Source organism: Nannospalax galili, unplaced genomic scaffold (assembly GCF_000622305.1).
Source record: "Nannospalax galili isolate Female #2095 unplaced genomic scaffold, S.galili_v1.0 scaffold440, whole genome shotgun sequence".
NCBI classification, from domain to species: domain Eukaryota; kingdom Metazoa; phylum Chordata; class Mammalia; order Rodentia; family Spalacidae; genus Nannospalax; species Nannospalax galili.
This window is the reverse complement of record NW_008347189.1, coordinates 2,696,154-2,712,731: the sequence shown is the minus strand read 5'-3', so window position 1 is coordinate 2,712,731 and position 16,578 is coordinate 2,696,154. Positions and strand designations below refer to the sequence as shown.

At 38.3% G+C, this 16,578-nt stretch overlaps 1 protein-coding gene across 2 annotated transcripts in view; it reads left to right on the top strand.

Moving 5' to 3' along the window:
* Antxr2 (ANTXR cell adhesion molecule 2) overlaps positions 1 to 16,578 on the top strand; it is a 170,241-nt gene that overhangs the window by 9,122 nt on the left and 144,541 nt on the right. The window contains exons 2-6 of one of the 2 annotated variants that reach the window (XM_029568595.1): positions 4,619 to 4,787; positions 13,730 to 13,811; positions 14,281 to 14,388; positions 14,582 to 14,650; positions 15,619 to 15,699. In XM_029568595.1, coding sequence (XP_029424455.1) covers positions 4,708 to 4,787; positions 13,730 to 13,811; positions 14,281 to 14,388; positions 14,582 to 14,650; positions 15,619 to 15,699 — 420 coding nt within the window. In that variant the 5' untranslated portion in view covers positions 4,619 to 4,707. The remainder of the gene's footprint in view (positions 1 to 4,618; positions 4,788 to 13,729; positions 13,812 to 14,280; positions 14,389 to 14,581; positions 14,651 to 15,618; positions 15,700 to 16,578) is intronic. The other variant, XM_008843696.3, reaches the window with a different exon arrangement.

Sequence of the window (16,578 nt, the reverse complement as noted above, 5' to 3'; positions counted from 1 at the left end):
TGTCTTGGTTCTCTGTTTTTTGAGTTCGTTATATATTCTGGTTATTAAACCACGGTTGGATGTGTCACTGGTGAAGATTTCCTCCCATTCTGTGGGTTTTCTGTTTGCTTCCCTGGTTGCCTCCTTTGATGTACAGAAGTGTTTTAGTTTAATGAGGTCCCATTTGTTAATTCTTGCCCTTGTTTCCTGAGCAATTGATGCCCAGTTTAGAAAATCCTTTCCTACACCTATATCTTGTCGGTTTTTCCCAATGTTTTCTTCTAATAGTTTCAGAGTTTCAGTCTTTACATTGAGGTTTTTGAGCCATTTGGAACTGACTTTTGTGCATGGTGAAAGGTAGGGGTTTAGTTTCATTCTTCTACAAGTGGAGATCCAGTTTTGCCAGCACCATTTGGTGAACATGCTGCCTTTCCTCCAGTTAATGTTCTTGGCCCCTTTGTCAAATATCAGGTGGCTGAAATTGCATTTACTCATATTTGGATCTTCAGTTTTGTTCCATTGGTCTATGGGTCTATTTTTGTGCCAGTACCATATTGTTTTTATGAGTATAGCCCTGTAATACAGCTTGAAATCTGGTATAGTAATCCCCCCAGCATTGCTCTTAGTGCTCAGGGTTGTTTTGGCTCTCCGAGATCTTTTGTGATGATTTTTATCTTCGATATGTCTGCTAGGTCATTCATCCACTTACTTACCTACCTGCCTGTCTGTTTTATATTTAGGATTTTGGGGTTATACAAAGATAATAATCTAGTGTATATGACTAGGGACATGACTGTACACATAAATAACCCAGAATTGTATGAGAGGGTCAGGGGAGAACAAATACTCATTATGCAATGCATAGCCTCTCAATATTAGAATATGGAATCAATGAATTTTAAGGATATTACTAGTTACTATTTTGCATATTGTAGATAGCAAATTATGTCCACTTCTTTTCAGTATTAGTTCATGTGTGTTAATGATTTAGATAAAAACATTTGCTGAATGATTACTATCAGGTTGTCTGCAAAGTGCTTTTGATGCATTGCCTTGGTTAACCCTATCTAATATATCTAACAGCTGTTGTGTTTACCACCATTTCACAAATAGGGAAACTGATGGCAAGTAATCCATCTTGTCTAAGGACTCACAGTAGCAAGTGCCAATGAGTGTACTAGCCAATATGATTTTTAAATATTTAAGTAGATACACATGCTTAGAACAGCCTGATGACTTAGAACAGGGAATAAATGCTTCCCAATGTACTCCAGACCTCCATCTGATTGCCCTAGCCAGTCTTCCCCTTCACCTCCGCACCTGGCAGACTTCAACTTTTCTTCTAGTCTCATGAATAAGCCAAGCTTATTCTCACATCAGGCTGTTTGCTATTTCTCTGACCCAGGTCTTTCTGATTATTTTTTTCTTGTCATATTAATTTTAGGGGCTCGGTATGTAAGTCAGTGTCAGTGTTCATGTGTAGGTTCTTCCGTTTGATCCCAGCACCACAAAACAAGCAGCTAGACAAAGAAATGACCAAAATCCCTAACCAACCAATCAAACAATCAGAACGCTCATCTTACCTGGACTTTCTATGAAGCCTCACCTGGTCTCTAGTTCTAAAGTAACCTTGTCCTTCCCCCAATATCTCCAACGATAAAATTCACTTATTGCTTTTGGATGTATTTTGTTCATTAATTCATTCAAGTGTAAATGTAAAGCCTGGATCCTTATTTGTCCTGTTCATTCATATTCCCAACCCTAGAATGGAGCCTGACACATGATAGAATCTCAGCAAATTTGTGTTGAAAGATTGACATCTTCTGATGCCAAAACCGAAGTACTAACTTTCGTAATGAATTATCACTCTGGTTATGCCACAATAATTCAGATTATGTATCAAAGTAATATAAATGATGACTTATATTTGTTATATTTCTCTTTCCTATTGTATGTCAGTTATAAATATTTCTACTGTACTTTTCAATATGTATGTATTTGCTCCCAGTTAAGAAAGTCCTACATTTGATCTGAGTAACAATAATCAATGACTTAGGAAAATATAGTCCTTATGAAAACTTATAATAGATTATAGAGATAATTTAATTAAGTTTAGAGAATATACACACATATTCTTTGAACAAGTTTCTTCTGATTCCAAAAACTGAACTAAACATTTGCAGGTGGGGAAGTAATTTTTTACATACAGTTGATAACATAAATTGGCACATACATTTTGGAGGAAAATTTAGACAGTTCACCCTCTGATCTCCACAGGCATGCTGTGGCATGTGTGCACCAACATATCCACTAGCACAAACACACACATACACACACACACTCTCTTTCTCTCTCTCTCTCTATATATATATAAAACAGTAGAAAATTCAAATTAATGCTTCTACTTTTGGACCATGTCCTACTGAAATGCTAGCAGTGGCCCTGTGAACACAGGCATAGGTACATTGACACAAACACATTGTTTGTAATAGCAAAACACTATGTTCCATCTGTATTTTCATCAGTTGATGGCATTTTTAATAAAATTACAATATATACATACAATAGAGTGCTGTGTAGTCATAACAGTGAATCCATATGTTGGCCAAATATGTACAAGATATTGTAACTGAAAAAGCAAGTTGTAGTCAGTATGAATTTATTTTTTATAAAATAAAAACAAAACTGTTTATGTGTTGTGTGTGATCAAACACACATGGGGAAAACGCTGGAGGATTAAACTATTACCAATATTGTCATAGGCAGGAGATCGAATATGGGGAGAGTCACCATAATTTTGAACTTCATGTATTGATGTCATCTGATGTTATTTCAGTATGAATAAATTTGTAAAAAGACCTTAAAAATGCTTGAATTAGAAAGACACATTATTGACTTACTCTGTAGCCATAGGTTGCTAGTTTAGAACTAAAATGGCACAAAAGAGCATTGAGAAAATAAACATAGGCATCTTGGTAAGCCCTGAAGTCTCCTTGACACTGAAAAGAACGTGCTTGGACCTCAGTTCAAGTAGACATGGAGACAGAGTATTGGATGACCTTGCCACGGTACTTAACCTCTTCATCCCAATTCCTGAGTTGCAAAGAAGGAGCTAATTGGTTCCACAGTAGTGCAGTGTTGAGATGGCTTTGTGACTATAAAGTATGAGAAGGCTTAGGGAGGGATTTAGCATATACTTGATGCAGCACACATGTTAGCGACCATGTTTGCTTTTCTGTCCACTTCTGTCACTTGTTTGCAGTTATCTACTTTTTAATAGTTTCCATGATTTTTCTAGCTCTGTTGTCTTTTCTTTTCATGTCTTTGTCTTGAAGGTTAGTTGGAACAGGGGATAAGGTGAAAGTGGAGTTGAAGATTATTGTAGTTTCATCTTGTATCAGGATAGTAACCGAAGATTAAGGAAGTCAAGTGACCTTGCCAATAGAGGCAGGATTAGCCTAAGACTCGCACCCAGCCCTGAGCCTGAGCCTGAGCACTGCACCGCTCTGCTGTTCTGACTCAGGCTGCCTGTGTTTCCCTCTTGCCCTTTTCATATTAATCAGAAATGGTCATAGTTTGAAAGCACTGTCAACTTCTACATTACTGTGTTCTTACAAATCAGTGAACTGGGGAGAGGAAATGACCATACTTGGTTTGATTTTTAAAAGATTCTTCTAGGGAAGTCTTTTGTTTAGAAAAGTTTGCTTTGGTTACTGACTTGATAACCTGGAGGGGTCTGGTCATGGCAGGAGCTAGGTTTTGGTGGTGGATATGCTTGCTAATAGTTACTTTGCTGTATGAGTTGGTCTAGAAAATTAAAAACACTGCTACTCAGGTCTGAGAGACAAACCCAGACACACAGAAGTGGTAGAATGCAGGAACCAGTTTCAATGGTTCATTAGGGTAATGAGTCAGGAAATGAAGTGATAATATGCAAAACGCAGTAGAGATGAACTCCAAGACCCAAGTGCCAGAAAATGCAGACTACGTTGGAGAAAACCTTTCATAAAACCCAGAGTAGCAGGGTATTTGGCAAGCAGATATTTTCAGATCCAGAACCACTACTTTGGAATTAGGCCTAGATTCTGGACCACAAACTGTAGACCTTAGAATGATGACATTTTAAAGCAAACAATAGACAAGGCTTTATATAAATTATAGTGAGAGTCTGCCAGGTCCTAAGATGATAGACTTACACCCCACCCCCACATACTTTTAAAATCTGGGCTGGACCTGATCCACTGCTGCATGCAGCAGATATGAATATGAAATGGTGTCAGCTGCAGTTCTGGGCCTATGACCTAATAAGGCATGGAAGCTTCCTCTGTCTTCCTCTGTCACAGTCTTGGAAAACATTTGCTATGCACAAGCTGTGACTACCCTGATGTTACTGTGCTGGAGGGAATCCCAGCCTGCCCATGTAAAGCAGAACCAAGATTTCAGTCAACAGGGGCAGTACCATTATCAGCCCTAGCTCCAACTTGCCAACCATGTGAGCAAGGCCATTTCAACACTCCTAGTTATTCCAGCTTCACAGCTGACCACACATGAAGCCTCACATCAGCCCAGTCAGTGAGCAATACCACGAGAAGAGATCACATGTCTTTACATTACTAATTTTGAATGGTTTTAAATGCAGCACTAAAAAACCAACAAAGAAATTTTGACAAGAGTGGGAGCTGAGAGACCTTGAAGAGATCGAGACTCATCACTGGAAGGGCAGCAAATATGTTGTTACTGGAGGTAGAGGCAGAGGTGGTCCTGGTGAGAAGAGGTGGAAAGTTTGGTAGAAAGCAAAGGGTGGAAAGGTATGTAAACAACATGTATGTATGTAAGCATATAGTTAGGGAGACTAGCATGGAGACTCTTAAATGCTGGTCCACCTCTCTCAGATAACTGTGATGACAGAGAGGGCTGAGATGAGTTGAAAAAGAAGCTTTTCCATTTTCAAGCAGGGTTTAAACAAAATATAAATAAGCAAGACTTGGTAGGTTTAAAAATACAACTTGTTTTCATCCTTAGTCTCCCTTGACAAAGTGCTCTCCTTGTCTACAGAAATGGTCTAACGTTAGGAATCAGACTCAGATCACTGCCTGTAAAATGTGGCATCAGAGTTAAATTCAGAATAAGGGTGCAGTAGAAAGAAACTTTGTTCAGCTTTCCCAAAGATTCAAGATGGGCTTTATACACCCTTTCATTTTAATAGGTCTCTAAGAATCTTAAGTATCTCATAGATACTCTCAGGTGTCTATAGCACTGGTAAGACTCCTGAGTGCGTGTGTCACCCTACCCACAATCTAAAGCAGAAAGGATCCTCTTTTGAAGGAGTCTTGTGCATATGACCTTTGTCTAGCAGAGTGAACCATAACTCTATGCACAGGGCTCTCACAAAATTTCACCATGTATTAAAAGAAAGATATTTCAAACTGAAAGAACTTTTTGGTCCCTTGGGTTTCTGTGAACAGAGAGGACTTTGATATTTGAACTATTTCTTAACAGAAAGGAAGGATGATTCAGAAAGTGGAGCCAAAGTCCTCAGGGTGTGCTCAAGAGCCATAAAGGTGCATTTCTAAGAACTGGAGCTGAATTGTGCTTAAAGAATGGAAATATAGATGGTAATGACATACCTGACACTTTTTGTGTGTGCATGCTTGTGTGCCTGTGCGTGTGCGAGTGTGTGTGTGTGTGTGTGTGTGTGTGTGTGTGGCAAACACTTTACAATTTGAGTTCTCTCTTGGCCTTCTTACTGTCACTTTGGTGTCAGTTGGGGAAAAGCACTCTAAACCTGTGGCTTAGGAAATAGTGATGTTCTTATCTCTCAGAACTGTGTGAGATGACTGGGCTCAGCTGAGAGATTTCTCTGTAGCCTGGGGTGCTGGGTGGCTGATGATGGGTGGTTCAAAGGCTCTGCTGGTGTTGTTTCTTGAGAAGACTACCTTGGTTCTTCTCCCTGTGACATGTGTGGCTCAGGCTTCTCACAGTATGGCACCTGGTTTCCAAGCAGGAAGTGGGAGGAGAATGGTGGAGAGGACATTCAGAAGCAAAGGAAACCTCCAGTGTTCTTCAGGCTTGCTGTCAGATTTGTTTAAGAACTTCGTTTCTATGCTTCTTTACTGTCAAGCAATGACGGGTAAGCCAGATTCAGGAGGGAGCTACATTTTGTCTCTTCGGGTAAGGGGCACATACAGAGCAAGACAGAATCAGCAGGCGTTATTCTGGAGATTATTACCGTAACTGATTTGAAAAGAAATATAAAATATCTTTCTGACTGTGTGTATCAGTTTAATAAGCCCAGATTTCAAGTTAGATAGGGAATGTTGGCTCTAGGCCTTTAGTCACTGTTGTCGTCAACCACCTCAGTAGAGTTTCAATAGCTAATACCTTTTACTTTTCTTTTAATTAATATTTTTTATTTTTTGAATTCATACATTTGTACAATGTATGTTCATCACATGCATCCAGTTCACCACTCTCTCCTTCCAATTCCCTCTAGTGCTTCCCACCCAGTCTACCTCTCAACTTCCTGTCTTCTTCCTTTGAGTTGTTATTAATAACCCCATGAGTCCAGTTAGGGCTTCCCATATGTGAATGTATGTGTGGCCATCAACTGGGGCATGAACATCCTACAAGTGTCTACAACTCCCCAAAAGAATGACTCTTCATCCTCAGCAGCTGTCAACTGCCAGTAGCTTTTTCAATAAGGGTGGGGCCCTGGGGGCCGTCCCTCATACATGCTAGAATTTTGACTGGCTTGCTCTTGTACAGATCTTGTGTACTTGATGCGTGCAACAGTCATGTCATATCCAAAAGTCAACATTTCACAGATCTCCTCCCTGTTCACTGACTCTTAAATTCTTTATTCCTTCTCTTCCACGAAGTTCCCTGTGCCTTGGATGCTAGGAGGTTGATATAGAAGACAAATCAGCACTTAGTGATATTTGTTCTTGACACTTTGACCAGTTATGAGTGTCTGCATTAACCACTACCTTCTGCAGAAAGAAGCTTTTGTGACCAAAGCTGAGAGTGGCAAGATTTATAGATAGAAGCATAAATATTTAGATGCAGTTTGACAGTATGACCCTTTAGCAAAGCAACAGTAATAGGTTCCCCCACAGTACCCATGATCTCCCCAGTCATGGGCTTTTGATCAAATTATAGTAACAGGTATGAAACTCCCTCCTATAGAGCAGTCCTCATAGCAAATCAGAAAGTGGTTGGTCACCCCATAGGCATCATGCCACTATTGGACCAGTGGGCACATTGTGCCCGGTAGGCCAGTGTTGAAACATGCAGGGTCTATCTCTGGGTAAGATCATTGATGCCTCCCCGTCCTCAGTAGCCTTCCTAGCACCTTTTGGCATGATGTAAGCTATCCAGCAGGTAGTTTCCTGGTTTGTTCAAGATTTATTTCTCTATGTCCTGTGTCCAAAGTGAGCAATGTCTTCAGCAACAGGGTCTAGGATACCATCTAGGTGTGGTGTACAACCAAGGGCAATGGCAAACTTACATTGTAAGTGTCGTGGGCCCTCTTACCAATAACTCTTAGGGAGGTATGCCTTTTACTTTTATTATTTATTAACTTTTTCCTTTTGTTCTTTCTTTTGTATGAAGTGATTTTTTCTTAATAGTAGCACATTCTACTTTTCTTTTGTTGTTTTAGAATTATCCTTAGTTTATAATAATCACATTTCCCTTTATGAATTTGGGTAGTGCTGTTAAATTTAAACTCAAAAGGACTTAAGAATGAACAATATACAGAAATAGTTAGCTAGTATAATATGAAGATAGTTTTGTGTTCATTAAAGATAACTGAGATTTCATAAGATGTTTTCAGATTTGCAATATAAAAGAAACACACTTTGAGACTATTTACATTTACTATCTGGGAGAATACAGAACACACTATACCTATGTGTAGTTTGTATGACTTATACAAAGTTTTAAAATCCTGTGTGTGTTTTTGGGGGAGAGAGTTCTCAAGTGAGGTTCACAAACTGATAAACAAGGAGGAATACACTGAATAAATATAATGATTGTAAGCCTATGTGCATCGTGCTAAATGTTCTACATCAAATAACTCCTTTAATTTTAAACTAACTTTATTATGGAAGCACTGTCTTCATCCCTGTTTTTACATGGTGAGAAGGACCAGGGAGACTACTTAACATGTCCTAAGTCATACAACTAGTTCATGCTAGAGCTGCCAATTAAGGCCAAGGTCTCATGCTTAACCTCTATGTCATGTTTGTTGTTTGGTTCAGAGAGTAATGACGAAAGAACTGAGGCCTGACGGAGAGATGACCTCGCCTCTGTCCCTGATAGATGCCATATGACAAAAGAATAGTAACACTGAACACATACTTTGTAGCAAACACACTGCATGTGCAAACTCATTTGGTTGCATACTAGCCCTAGGGAGCTCTTAGTATCATTACCTTATTTTCATACGAGGCAGCTGAGGATACCAAGGTTAGAGAACTTGCTCAGGTTCACATACTTGAGGACAGGCCACCTGTCTCCAGGGTCTGTGCTGTCTTGTCACCTGAAATGCAGCCTGTCAAGATCTCCAGATTTTCTAGAAGAGTATCGTGGTGGTCTCTGCTTAGGACAACTTATCTAGGTCTCTGCAATGTCTTGTACGCTCAATGCTGACAAATGATGTTACATGCAAGTGTCATACTAGATACTTAAATATTTCTATAGAATTTATGAAAACAAAAATCAAGACAGATGTTATTCCTTACATTTCATTGGTACAGAAACTAAGCTCAGAAAAATTAAATAACTGCTATGGATATATGTATTACTTGTGAAATCGGGACTTTAATTAATCTGGTTTACTTCACCCCCTAAGTCCTCTTACCTCATTACATAGCTTCCCATAAATAATTGCCCTCAGTATCTGTGGAGGAATTTTTCTTCCAGGAGCTCTCTCACAAACAAAAACTCACATGCTCAAATACTTTCTATAAAAGAACCACCTCCACTCTCTTATACACTGTAGATTATGTATAATATCTAATACATAACATGTTATATGCAGATAATTGTCATGCTCCTACAGTTGTTTATGGAATAATGTCAAGGACAAAAATTTTGTACCTGTTCAGTAAAGATGTATTTTTGAGCTGAGCATGGCGGTGCACCCCTCTAATCTAATATCTGGAGGCTAAGACTGGAGAATTTTGAGTTTGTGGTAATGTTTAACTATATAGTGAGTTTGAGGCTAGACACTGTCTTAAAAATGCATTTTTAAAGAAATACTTGATTCTTTATGAGGTTCAGTTTACTGCTGTGGGACCTGTGGATCTGGAGGGCCAGCTACAGTTCTTATACAATCTCTTCCCCTCACCAAACATTGATATAATGGATAGAATGTTTCTTCTTGTCTTTTTTCTCTTAGTTCCTCTTTTGGTCTCTGCTTCCTCATTTGAGTTCTTCTTCCTCTTTTGATGTGTACTTACTCTTTTGATCCTTAGGTTTTTGTGTGAGCTCTGATTGGAGTCAGGAAGAAACTAAAGTAAACTGGAGGAATAAAATCATACTAACAGACAAATGACTGCCATCCACAGTACCAACACTATTGCCTATGGCTTAGAACCATTATGCACAGTTGCTTTTCATAATGGATCTGAGGACAAAACATTTCAGTCCCTGTTTTATAGACAAGGAAGCAAAGTTTGTCTTGAAACTAGTTTATGCTCTACCAGCCTATGCTCATCCTGACCCATTTCATTCCAGAAACTCTGTTTATGGTTTAAGAAATTATCCTGCTTAGTCCAAACCCCTTAAATAGGACTGACTGGTAAAATTGGTAAGGGAAAGAATATCCCAACAACATGAACAGTATTGAATTAGGTTAAAAAGTTTTTAATCCAGACTGCACATTAGAATACTTACTTGAGGGAGTCCCTTCTCCCCCGACCCCTTCCCCTTTCTTCTCAACAGAGACATTTGAGTGCCACTAATAGACTTGAAAGTTTCACATAAGAAATGAGTCAATGTCTAGTTTCTGCCTCTGTTTCACCCTCTTCCTCCCTCTTTGTTCTTGCCCTACTTTTTCCAGTTGAGTATAAAATTTGGCACCCTGGTTCCCAGTGTAAAAACCAGATGTTTAATAAACCATCTTATTTGTTTCAATCCTGCCTCTTTCCAAAGCATATTTGAGGCTGCTTAGAACATAATAAAATTAATAAAATATGAAAAAGAAGTTAAGATCTTGGAAAAGAAGATAAAACAAGTGGAAAGCTTTAGGAACGCAACAAAATTTTGTGACTGATTAAGGGGCTCCCTGATAGTTAGGGCAAGAAAAAAAGTGTGCAGAGCTGTAAATAACAGAAAGGAGGAAGTGCATAGTAACTTCTGAAAGGTGGTAAACCCTTCTGCTATGAGGCCTCGTGGGGGTTTTCATGATAGCAGCATCCTTGGCAACAGCTTCAAACAAATAACTGAAGTAGTTTCAGTATTACCCTTTCTTGTAGTCAAAGCATTAAAGACAAAGCATTAAAGCCAAACCCTGTGAAACTGGGCTTCTGAGATGACAGTGACTTTGAGCTTTCTTAGCAGACCCACTGTTTTTCCCCTTCCTTCCCCTTTTTCTCCTTTAGCTGATGCCAGAGCATGTGTGACTGTTCTGTTTTTAATCTACAGCGTCATTTTACTCTTCCTTCTGGAACCATTTGCTGATCAAGGGACTTAAAACTTACTTTTAATTGTTTGGAGCCCCTTGACATTTGCTGTTTTGTTTGGGTTCCAGTTTCCCTAAACTGACACTCACTGCCTGAGAGGAGGCTGGCAGCCTGGGTACTTACCCTGGAAGAAGTCCTAAACCTGTCCCATGTGTGCTGAGGTCACTGGCTCTGTGCAAGGAGCTATGGCCATACAAGTGACAGGTGCACTGGAACCTGCAGGAGTCTGGGGGTGGTACACTTGGGAACAGAAAGTCTTCAAATGTTTTCTGGTCCCTTGAAACCCAGCAGAGCCTGGAAGAGACTGTGAATCCCACACTGGGGGTTCCTTTTCCCCAGTCTTGTGCTCCTAAGGCCTGGCCCTCACGGGCAGTGGTGCAGTGCTGAATGACATGAACCCAATGGGAAGGCAGTTTTTGCCATACAGATTTTGTTTGTGGAAACGTGCATATCAGTTGTTGTTTTCTTTTACCTTTCGGCAGCAAACATTAATGCTCAAGGACACATTGCTACTATCTCACGGAAGCGCCAAATATTTGATTTTTATCTGGATTCATACAAAATCAGTTTCTAGTTATTTCCATAGATCTCAAACATAAATATTTACATAAAACAAACTTCTACATTATGTTATTTACTCCATCATCTGTGGAAATATGATTTTTTTCCCTGATGGTAGATGGAATAATTTATTGAGCATTTACTTTTCAAGAGGCATTATAACAAGCAGTAAGTTCAGAGTGGGTGGAACATCATAAAGAAAAGACATGGCAACAGTCATTGTAAACCTCTAGTCTCACTAAGACATGAAAAAGTTCAATTATATTAAATTTCTTTAAAATGTTAAGAATCAAAATTGTTTTTGCCACAGTAAAAGTAAACATAGGTATGAATAAAAAACTTTTAGTACAATAAAATTAGAGAAAGGGTTAGAATAAGTAGATTTTAATTTAATTTTATGTGTAATAGTGTTTGGCCTGAATTTAAGTGCACCATATGTGTGCAATGCCCAGGGAGGCCAGAGGAGGGCATCGGATCTCCTGAACCTGGAGTCGGATGTTACCTGTCATGTAGGTCCTGGGAACTGTACCTGGATCCTATGCAAGAGCACCCTGTGGTCTTAACTGCTGAGCCATCTCTCCAGCCCCAGAACAAATAGTTTATTGAACAAAGTGTTAAAGGACAGTCAGTCTGGTTTGGAAGAATCTACAGATTCAAGAACAAGGAGAGTTAGGTCAATACCTTGAAACTTATGTCATATTTTCTAGAAGCTTCACAAGATGGAGATTGTATGTTCTGAATAGAAATTTCATTATGCTATTAAATTATAGTCAGTTAGTTACTTTTAAAGCATGTGAAACTGGCATATGACTCATTTACTTTTAGTATTTGATGCACAACATGGAAGCATTAAAAACATACTTCTTACTATTTTTGATCTATTATAGTCATGTGATACACATGTGCCTATATATGTACAGAGAGACACATACATAGTATATGTAAAATTCTTTGTAGGACTCCAGTGAGTTCCTTGATCTCAAGATGATGTTCTTTTCCTAATAATCTCCTTTCTTTGTCATCCTCAGGGATATGGGCATTATACACATTTTCTTTAAAGATCTATAATTCAGTTGATATTTCAAGAATTTATATTTAAAAAGACAATTTTTTTGCTTCTGTTGAAAACTAAATTCTGAAAACAATATTCTAAGAGGATATTTTCTGAACTTCTGAATTTGACACTTTGAGCTAGGTGTGATAACACAAGCCTATAATTTCAGAATCTGGGAAGTTGAGACAGAAGAGATCTTGAGATCAAGACCAGCTTGAGCTACATAGTAAGACCCTGTTTAAACACATAAGCGCAGTGTACATAAAGCAAAAAAACAAAAAAAACCCACCACCACCGACAAAAAAAACATTTGAATTTATTTCGGACAGTTTTTAAGCATCTTTTAAGATTCTTAATATTTATATTTAAAGAGGTTTGAAATCTTTAAGAAACTTAAAATGTATATCTTTCTTTACTTATCCATACAAAATGGTTCTCAGTATGGTGTAGTCACACCCCACTTATATACACCTCCCTGATGCAAGAGATCAGTTATGATGAAAAGATTCTTTTTTGCTTTTTCATCGTTTTCATTCTTATTGCCTCTAATAAGAGTTTATTGCCCTTTTGTTCATCTATCCATCCATTCACCACCTACCCTTCTACCTAGCCATCCACAAATTCATTTATCACATATGTATTAAGTGCCTACTGTATTCAAGAGAATATGCTGTAATCGGAATGTGAGAAAAGGTTTCACAAAAGTGAAGAAGCCATGAGATTTACGATTTTATGAGACTAACGTAGAAAACGTTAATTTTCGAACACAGGGGTTAAGTATTATACTATAAGAGTTTTCAGATAATATACCGTGTATGGTGGCTCACACCTTTAATTCTAGCACCCAGGAGACAGAGACAGACAGAGCTCTGAGACAGAGGCCGGCCTGGTTTATATAGCAAATTTCAGGCCAGCTGGAACTACGGGGAGAACCTGTTTCAAAAAACAAAAACAAAAACCCCAAACCAACCAATCAAGCAACCAAGCAAGCAAGCAAGCAAGCAAGCAACCAACCAAACAAACAAACAAACAAAAGAGTTTACAGATAATAAAATTTTCCCACTTTAGGGAGGGAGGAGTATTTCAGAAATCCTTTTACACTGAAGTTAAGCTACTCAATCTTTGCATTTGTTTGTGTGAGAGAAAGTATAGTTTACTACTTAGCAGTTGATAAAACAAATATAATTGGAGGTATCTGTTCTTGGCTAAAAATTCATACAATATACTTTGATTTTATGACATTTTTAGTGCATTTAATTTTCTATGGTTCAAATTCAGAAATTAATACATGCCTGTTAACATGACAGAACGTCTGAGAAGCTGTTTGTCCTCAGAGCCCACATCCTTCCCTTTATTTCTTACTGCTGGAAACTTCACTGCAGTACTTAAAAGTGTGTATTATGGCCTTTGCTCACTTTTATTTAACACGATTATACATTGCTTTCAGGTACAAAATCAATAAAGGATTGGAGAATTTAAAAGATGTTCAGCCAGTAGGAGAGACATATATTCATGAAGGATTGAGGCTAGTAAGTTATTTTTACCTTGCTGAGTATGGGGGACAATGGCACCTTTTTCTCTAATGAAGCATAATTTTCTAGCAAAGATTAAAAATTGCTTTATGCTTATCTTTAATTTTTCTAGTACTTCTAGTTATTTTAGACATGAGACTGGTAGAAAATATCATTTACAGTGAATGTTAATATGAAAAGCTTGTATTTTGTCTTTCAATAATTCTTCTATTTTCCTCTATGGTTATATTCAGATTAATTAACCTGTATCATAGTACCCCAATAGCTACTCTGTAATATACTTACATATTTCAAGTATAAATGTTAATACAAATGCCCTGTTTTATAAACTAGAGCATATATACATATATGCATTATTTTTAGTCATTGATATTTTTGTTTTGTTGGACCTAAAAATTCAGTTGATAGACCATGCTGGTTAAAAGTTAAAATTAAATTGTGAGTTGGATAATTATTCATTTTTCAGGCAAATGAACAAATTCAGAAAGCAGGAGGCTTAAAAACCTCCAGTATCATAATTGCTTTGACAGATGGTAAGTTGGACGGTCTTGTGCCATCATATGCAGAGAACGAGGTGAGTGTTGAACTGAAACTGGCCTGTACACCCACTGTTGTATCTTGCTGTGTGTGTGCACGTATAGCTCCATATTGAATCTCAATCCCTCTCTTCCTTCCCCCTCCCCTCCTCCCCTCCTTTCCTTCTTCCCTCCCTCCCCTTGTTTTATTCCACCCCACCCCGTCCCCTCCTCCTATTTCTTTCTCCATAGGCTAAAAAGGCCAGGTCACTTGGTGCTAATGTTTATTGTGTTGGGGTCCTTGATTTTGAACAAGCTCAGGTGAGTTACAACAGATTTGCAAACTTTAAATCACTTGATTGCCATAAGGATAAACAAGTTATTTTACAAATGGAATTTTCACAGGTCTTGTTACAGAAAATGAAGCTTAGATTTCTTCAATATTTATTTGGTGTGGGGCGTTCAAATCAGACAAACACTTGGATTAAATCATGACTGTTCCGCTAATTCCACTGATAAGATTATGATGGTAGTGTTATTTAGAGTTCTTATTTTGATTTAAAATTTGATGAGTGTGTGGGAATTTGAAGAGTCCTTTTCCAAATCTTTAAGAATTTTTCATGGAAAAACTAATTTTTTTACAAAGTTTTCTCACCAAATCATTTTACATTTAAATTTTTGCTTGAGTAATGGCTCAGATTTCAGAATCTCAGCCACTGTCAGCAATTAGACTTCTGCTTTGACACTGTAGCCCGAGGCCAGTGCCACAGGGATTATGCCTGACTTTAGTCTTGTCCTGGTGACAGCTTTGGAGTGAAATTAGTCTCCTCACCCTCAATTTTTGGCCTTGAATGTGAATTGCATTTTATAGTTACATAGTTCTCTCTTATTTTTAAAAATATGATCTTTGGGCTAGAGAGATGGTTCAGCGATTTAAGAGCACCTGCTGTTCTTGTAAAGGACCTGGTTTCCATTCCCAGCACCCACATTGAAGCTAACATCTGTCCATAACATCAGTTTCAGGGGAATTCAACACCCTCTTCTGACTCTGTGGGCATTGCATGACACGGATGCATTTACACGCATGCAGGCAATACACTCATACACATAAAATAATCAATAAAAAATATCTTTAAAACAAATATATCTGTCACAGAGTGAATGAATCCTAGGCAGTCATTTTTCGGATGAACATAACAAAAGCTTCGTTTTATATATAAGTTTAAATATGAGTTTATAAAAGGTTCTATGACCCAACTATCCCTTAAGTGTTCATCTTTTCTCTAAAGCTTGAAAGAATCGCTGATTCCAAGGAACAAGTTTTCCCCGTTAAAGGTGGATTTCAAGCTCTTAAAGGAATCATCAATTCTGTGAGTATGTCTCAGAAGACAGGGCAAGCTGATAATTTCGTGAACATGTCTAGCTGTAAGGAAGACTCTCAATACCTGCAGCAGGCGGACACTGTTTAGCAAAAGGAGAATGAGCTCTGTGCTCTGCGGTCAACATAATGTACTGTTAAAGACCTTGGTTTTGTTTGTCAATGAGGTTGACACTGACTTTCACGTGTGCTTTGTGATCCCGAGCTCGGGATTTCTAGTTAAAGGTTTTTCGTAAGCTATGTCTGACATCTCCACTCTTTTCAGTGTGGACCATCTTCATACCTTGAGAATTTCTCTGGCTTTATAGGAGAACTGTAAACTAAAAAATTGGTTGGAATGTGTGATGACGCCCTCCCCCAACTCTGCTGTCTCTTACAGATTAGTCAGGCAACTTGATCCAGTGGCTGAGGATTTGACTGCAGTTGTTCTTGCCATCTGAATGATTAATAGCTTCCCTGGAGCACATAATATTTCTGTTTGGGATTCAGTGAGTCTTCCCTGGTGATCATTAGACTCTGGGCTCTCCTGAGCAGGGTCTGGCGGGGAAAGTGAGGAATGAAATGTGGAGTTGAGTTCCTGGCTTTCACCACTGAGGTTTATGTGTCATTTTATTGCCTTTTGCTAGAAGCACTGGGAACAGTTGCTATTAAGTATTTATGATATTTTGGTAAACATCAGCCTAAACTGCAAGTGAATATATATCCTCTAAGCAAAAGCTATTCCTTTAATCTGTAGGTATTTATAAAAGGGGAAAATATCTCACTTCCAATATTTGGTTCTGGCATTTAAAATTTCTCTTTAAAGATCATGTCCCTCAGAAAGACAGAGTGAGATTTATTGATTTTACTTTTCCTAGTATGTGGGCTTTGC